Source organism: Gadus chalcogrammus, chromosome 12, assembly GCF_026213295.1.
Source record: "Gadus chalcogrammus isolate NIFS_2021 chromosome 12, NIFS_Gcha_1.0, whole genome shotgun sequence".
Classification (NCBI taxonomy): Eukaryota; Metazoa; Chordata; class Actinopteri; order Gadiformes; family Gadidae; genus Gadus; species Gadus chalcogrammus.
Genome location: NC_079423.1, coordinates 18,254,007 through 18,260,544, shown reverse-complemented (window position 1 = coordinate 18,260,544; position 6,538 = coordinate 18,254,007). Strand labels below are relative to the sequence as shown.

General features: G+C 50.7%; 1 protein-coding gene across 2 annotated transcripts in view; it reads right to left on the bottom strand.

Annotated features, from left to right (window-relative positions):
• Positions 1 to 355: 355 nt before the first annotated feature.
• The window catches only part of nek1 (NIMA-related kinase 1), a 29,421-nt gene continuing 23,238 nt past the window's right edge, over positions 356 to 6,538 (bottom strand). Inside the window, exons 30-35 of one of the 2 annotated variants that reach the window (XM_056603792.1) lie at positions 5,837 to 6,048; positions 4,755 to 4,885; positions 4,003 to 4,442; positions 2,198 to 2,331; positions 1,842 to 1,974; positions 356 to 1,247 (exon numbers count right to left, since the gene is read on the bottom strand). In XM_056603792.1, coding sequence (XP_056459767.1) covers positions 1,234 to 1,247; positions 1,842 to 1,974; positions 2,198 to 2,331; positions 4,003 to 4,442; positions 4,755 to 4,885; positions 5,837 to 6,048 — 1,064 coding nt within the window. In that variant the 3' untranslated portion in view covers positions 356 to 1,233. The remainder of the gene's footprint in view (positions 1,248 to 1,841; positions 1,975 to 2,197; positions 2,332 to 4,002; positions 4,443 to 4,754; positions 4,886 to 5,836; positions 6,049 to 6,538) is intronic. The other variant, XM_056603791.1, reaches the window with a different exon arrangement.

Sequence of the window (6,538 nt, the reverse complement as noted above, 5' to 3'; positions counted from 1 at the left end):
CCAACACTATTATTATAGACAAAACATAATCCTAATGTTATTATAGACCAACGCTATTATTATAGACAAAACATAATCCTATTGTTAATGTAGACCAACATACACTATTATTATAGACAAAACATAATGCTATTGTTAATGTTGACCAGCATATTCTATTGTTATTGTAGACAAAACATATTCTATTGTTATAGACAAAACATATTCTATTGTTATCGACAAAACATATTCTATTGTCATAGACGAAACCTATTCTATTGTTGTATTGTGTTGTGTCTGTTGTGTGTTTGCCTGTTATATTGTTATAACAGACACACTCAAAGAGAGGAATACAGACGCTCCGTTTGTTAAAAAAGGGTTTTATTTTATAGAAAGAATAATTTTTTTCCCATTTCACGGGAACTCATACAGTCGTGTCAGTGGAACATATATATCGTGTTAGCTCCCTCGGTACATCACCATGGCAACCAGACAGACCATCACTGATCTTCAGAAAGTCTTGTGTTAAATAAACAAGTAGAAACAGGTAGAAAAGAAAAGGTGTTCAAGTGGCCTACAGTCCGCTGAGCTAGCTCGTAGGAAGAGAGGTTCAACTGGTTGTGTGTCATCATGGCGGGTGGAGAACGGGTGGAGAACTACACCCTGCTACTCAGGTGGAGGAGTGAGACGGTGCTGGTGTATGAGCAGAGAAGTCCTCAACCAGGTCCTCTGAACAACAACACAACGTGAACGTGTGGAAAGCAGAACCAGAATCCTGGAAGATCCTGGAGCGTGGAACATCGTTTAGAACTAGGTGTCCGAGCAAAGAACCAGACAACACATTTTAAGACACACACACACACACACACACACACACACACACACACACACACACACACACACACACACACACACACACACACACACACACACACACACACACACACACACACACACACACACACACACACACACGTATGTGTGCGACAGAAGGGGGAGGGGCAGACCTTTGGTTAGTAAGAACACACACTGGTTAATGCACTTCCTGTAGCAACATTGCTCCTGGAGTCGGGGAGTGGAGGAACAGGCCGTGGTCATCGTGGGACCGCATTACCCATCATGCAAGTGTGCCTGAAACACTTTCAGATGCGACACTACGACGTCACCCCATGCATAGACCTTCTGTCCCGGGAAGACCTCGGAAGACCGGGACAAGACCGGGACAAGACCGGGACAATACCGGGACAATACCGGCTACTCGTCATTATCTAGGAGAGAGAGGACAAGGAGAGAGGGAACAAGGTGAGAGGGAACAAGGTGAGAGGGAACAAGGAGAGAGAGGTAACCAGGATAGAGACGGAACCAGGAGAGAGGGAACAAGGAGAGAGAGGGTACCAGGAGAGAGAGGGAACCAGGAGAGAGGGAACAAGGGGAGAGAGGGAACCAGGAGAGAGAGGGTACCAGGGGAGAGGGAACAAGGAGAGGGAACCAGGAGAGAGAGGGTATCAGGGGAGAGAGGGTACCAGGGGAGAGAGGGAACCAGGATAGAGGGAACCAGAAGAGAGGGAACCAGGAGAGAGGGAACCAGGAGAGAGAGTGAACCAGGAGAGAGAGGGAACCAGGAGAGAGAGGGAACCAGGAGAGAGAGGGAACCAGGAGAGAGAGGGAACCAGGAGAGAGAGGGAACCAGGAGAGAGAGGGAACCAGGAGAGAGAGGGAACCAGGAGAGAGGGAACCAGGGGAGAGAGGGTACCAGGGGAGAGGGAACAAGGAGAGAGAGGGAACCAGGGGAGAGGGAACCAGGGGAGAGGCTGTCAGACAGGCTGTTCTATCCCTCCCTGCTGCAGTGTGAGAGGACCCACCTTCCTGGTAGGCCCCGTCGGCCATGACGAGGTGCAGGATGTTGGGGTACAGGTGCTGGTGCTGGGTCCCCAGGATGCTGAGCACCAGGCTGGAGCCGAGCTCGATGCTCTCCTCCTCGTCCTCGTGGATGGCCTAGCACAGGGAGCCCGTCACATGACCCGTCACATGACGCCACACATGACCCATCAGATGACGCCTCACATGACCCGTCACATGACTTGTCACATGATCCCCGTCACATGACCCCCGTCACATGCCCCCCGTCACATGCCCCCCGTCACATGAAATTGAGGGGGCATTTAGGAGGAGGTGTGGGGGGTTGAGGGGGTCTGGGAGGGTTGAGGGGGGTCCTCACCTTGATCTTGTTGTAGGCCTCGATGAAGTTCTCGAAGCCCATGAGCTGCTCCAGGTTGAAGCGCAGCTCCTCCAGACGGCTGAAGATGCTGTCCTGGTGCTGCTGCTGCTGCTCTGCCTCCTCCCCACTGCTGTCTGGGGGGGGGGGGCATGACATCATTACCTAGAGTCTAATGGCATCATTACCTAGAGTCTAATGACATCATTACCTAGAGTCTAATGGCATCATTACCTAGAGTCTAATGACATCATTACCGAGAGTCTAATGACATCATTACCTAGAGTCTAATGACATCATTACCTAGAGTCTAATGGCATCATTACCTAGAGTCTAATGACATCATTACCTAGAGTCTAATGACATCATTACCTAGAGTCTAATGACATCATTACCTAGAGTCTAATGGCATCATTACCGAGAGTCTAATGGCATTATTACCGAGAGTCTAATGACATCATTACCGAGAGTCTAATGACATCATTACCTAGAGTCTAATGACATCATTACCTAGAGTCTAATGACATCATTACCTAGTCTAATGACATCATTACCTAGTCTAATGACATCATTACCTAGAGTCTAATGACATCATTACCTAGTCTAATGGCATCATTACCGAGAGTCTAATGGCATCATTACCGAGAGTCTAATGACATCATTACCTAGAGTCTAATGACATCATTACCTAGAGTCTAATGACATCATTACCTAGAGTCTAATGACATCATTACCTAGAGTCTAATGACATCATTACCTAGAGTCTAATGGCATCATTACCGAGAGTCTAATGGCATTATTACCGAGAGTCTAATGACATCATTACCGAGAGTCTAATGACATCATTACCTAGAGTCTAATGACATCATTACCTAGAGTCTAATGACATCATTACCTAGAGTCTAATGACATCATTACCTAGAGTCTAATGACATCATTACCTAGTCTAATGACATCATTACCTAGTCTAATGACATCATTACCTAGAGTCTAATGACATCATTACCTAGAGTCTAATGACATCATTACCTAGTCTAATGACATCATTACCTAGAGTCTAATGACATCATTACCTAGTCTGATGACATCATTACCTAGTCTGATGACATCATTACCTAGAGTCTAATGGCATCATTACCTAGAGTCTAATGACATCATTACCTAGAGTCTAATGACATCATTACCTAGAGTCTAATGACATCATTACCTAGTCTAATGACATCATTACCTAGTCTAATGACATCATTACCTAGAGTCTAATGGCATCATTACCTAGAGTCTAATGGCATCATTACCTAGTCTAATGACATCATTACCTAGTCTAATGACATCATTACCTAGTCTAATGACATCATTACCTAGTCTAATGACATCATTACCTAGAGTCTAATGACATCATTACCTAGTCTAATGACATCATTACCTAGAGTCTAATGACATCATTACCTAGTCTAATGACATCATTACCTAGTCTAATGACATCATTACCTAGAGTCTAATGACATCATTACCTAGTCTAATGACATCATTACCTAGTCTAATGACATCATTACCTAGTCTAATGACATCATTACCTAGTCTAATGACATCATTACCTAGAGTCTAATGACATCATTACCTAGTCTAATGACATCATTACCTAGAGTCTAATGACATCATTACCTAGTCTAATGACATCATTACCTAGTCTAATGACATCATTACCTAGAGTCTAATGACATCATTACCTAGTCTAATGACATCATTACCTCATTGTGTCAGTCAGGGTGGAAGGGTAAGGGTAATACCATCATAACATCATTAATCACCTGAGTGCCACTCCTCATTGAGCTGACTGTTTCTGCTGTGCTCCTCCTCTTCCTCCTCCTCCTGCTGCTCCTCCTCCTCTTCCTCCTCCACACCGTTGGTCAGCAGATCTTCCACCTCCTCATCTCCAGGGCTTCCATTGGACTCCTCCTCCTCCTCCTCCTCCTCCTCTTCCTCCTCATCATCGTCCTCCACCATGTGGTTCAGCTCCTCCTCCACCTCCTCAGGAGCCCCTCCCCCCTCCTCCTCCTCCTCAGAAGCTCCTCCCCCCTCTAGGAGGGGCGGGGCTGCACAGCCTTCTGGGTTCCCGTTGAAGTCTCCTTCTCGCTCCTCCTCTTCCTCTGGGGGGCTCCTGGGGAAGTCCCCGCCCTCCTCCTCTTCCTCCTGGAGGAGTCGCTCCATGGAGGCCCTGAGTTCCCTCAGGTCCTCATCCTCGTAGCCGCTGGCAACACAGCAGCCTCTGGTTAGCACTGCTAACTAGCCGACATACAGCAGGCCGCTAACTAAGCTTAGCTGTAGCATGCAGAATGCTGCTACTATGCTAACACGGTACACAGCCATGTCAGCCACACAGCGTACTGGGAGCTAGGCTCACATGCTACGCAGCATAGCGAGCTCTCGCAGCATGGTAGCAATAGCAGCTACATATGAAACATAACCTCATTAGATATATTAACAGCGTGATGGTTTCTCCTGTAGATACCAGTACGGCCCACTAGGGGACTGCTTTAATATCTGAACTTTCTGGACTCACTCCTCAGCCTCTGATTGGTCGTCGTCCTTAGCCTCCAGGTGGTTGTCGGGGGCAACGGCCGGGTCATCGCCGGGGGCGACCGTGGAGCTGAAGAGGAGACTCAGGTCGGGCAGAGAGCAGGTCCTCAGCATCTACACACACACACACACACACACACACACACACACACACACACACACACACACACACACACACACACACACACACACACACACACACACACACACACACACACACACACACACACACACACACAATGCTATGTATTATAATAATCACGTGCCAATAGCAGCGTGAGCCGTTTGAAAGATACGCAGTGTGGGTCTGTGTGTATTAGTGTGTGTAGCGTTGTGTGTGTAGCGGTGTGTGTAGCGGTGTGTGTAGCAGTGTGTGTGTAGCGGTGTGTGTGTAGCGGTGTGTGTGTAGCGGTGTGTGTGTAGCGGTGTGTGTGTAGCGGTGTGTGTAGCGGTGTGTGTAGCGGTGTGTGTAGCAGTGTGTGTGTAGCGGTGTGTGTGTAGCGGTGTGTGTGTAGCGGTGTGTGTGTAGCGGTGTGTGTAGCGGTGTGTGTAGCAGTGTGTGTGTAGCGGTGTGTGTGTAGCGGTGTGTGTGTAGCGGTGTGTGTGTAGCGGTGTGTGTACTAGTGTGTGTAGCAGTGTGTGTAGCGGTGTGTGTATCGGTGTGTGTGTAGCGGTGTGTGCAGCGGTGTGTGTCCCAGAGAGGTGTGGACCATGTGACACCTCATCGTTCATGGTGCTATAAATACCCCGGCAGCTCCCAGAACATCTGCCCCACGCCCACCATCCCCTGCCCTCTGCAACGACCTCTGGGTCACCGTGACGACCGCCCCCCCCACCCCTCCTCCCTTTGGACCGAAGCCATCTCAATGAACCCCGCTCCCTGTGTGTGCGTGTGCGTGCGTGCGTGCGTGCGTGCGTGCGCGTGGGCGTGCGTGCGTGCGTGCGTGCGTGCGTGCGTGCGTGCGTGCGTGCGTGCGCGCGCGTGTGCGTGCGTGCGTGCGTGCGTGCGTGCGTGCGTGCGTGCGTGCGTGCGTGCGTGCGTGCGTGCGTGCGTGCGCGTGTCACCTTGGGGTTGGGGGAGTCGAACAGGCCGGCCGACAGCCCCAGCAGGAGGTCCCGGTGCTGGGAGGAGCGCAGGGGGGAGACGGAGCGGGAGCGGGACGCCAGGGAGCAGGAGGAGTCGTCCAGGGAGGACTGGGCCGAGAGGAGGGCCAGGGTCCGCCGGTGGGCGGGGCTACACAGCCGTGAGAAGAGAGGCTCCTCCCACGGGGGCGGGGCTAGGAGGGGAGAGAGGAGAGGAGGAGGGGGGGAGGGGGAAGAGAGGAGAGGAGAAGGAGGAGGAGGGGGAAGAGGAGGAGGAGGAGCGTCAGATTTAACAACCAAAGACCCCTCCCCCCTCCCTACGTTTCTGTGATTGACGGGCAGGCTGGGTCCTCTGATGTCCAACCATCCCTTTAACCAGACCCCTGCCGACGGACCCAGAGACCCCCGGTTGTGTTGATGGGCTTCGTTCCGTCCTGAGCCTCAACATGACTTCTCAATAAAGATGTTTTTCAGGCGGCCTGTGTCTCAGGAGGCAGAGCGGGCTGACTGGTAACCTGAAGGGTGCTGGTTCGATCCCCGGCTCCTCCTAGAGGGTGGAGGTGTCCCTGAGCGAGACGCCTCCCCCTGACTGCTCCTGACCAGCTGGCTGTCGCCCTGCGGGGCTGACTCCGCCGTCGGGGGTGAATGTGTGAATGTGAGGCAGCCAGTGGTGTAGTCTATTTT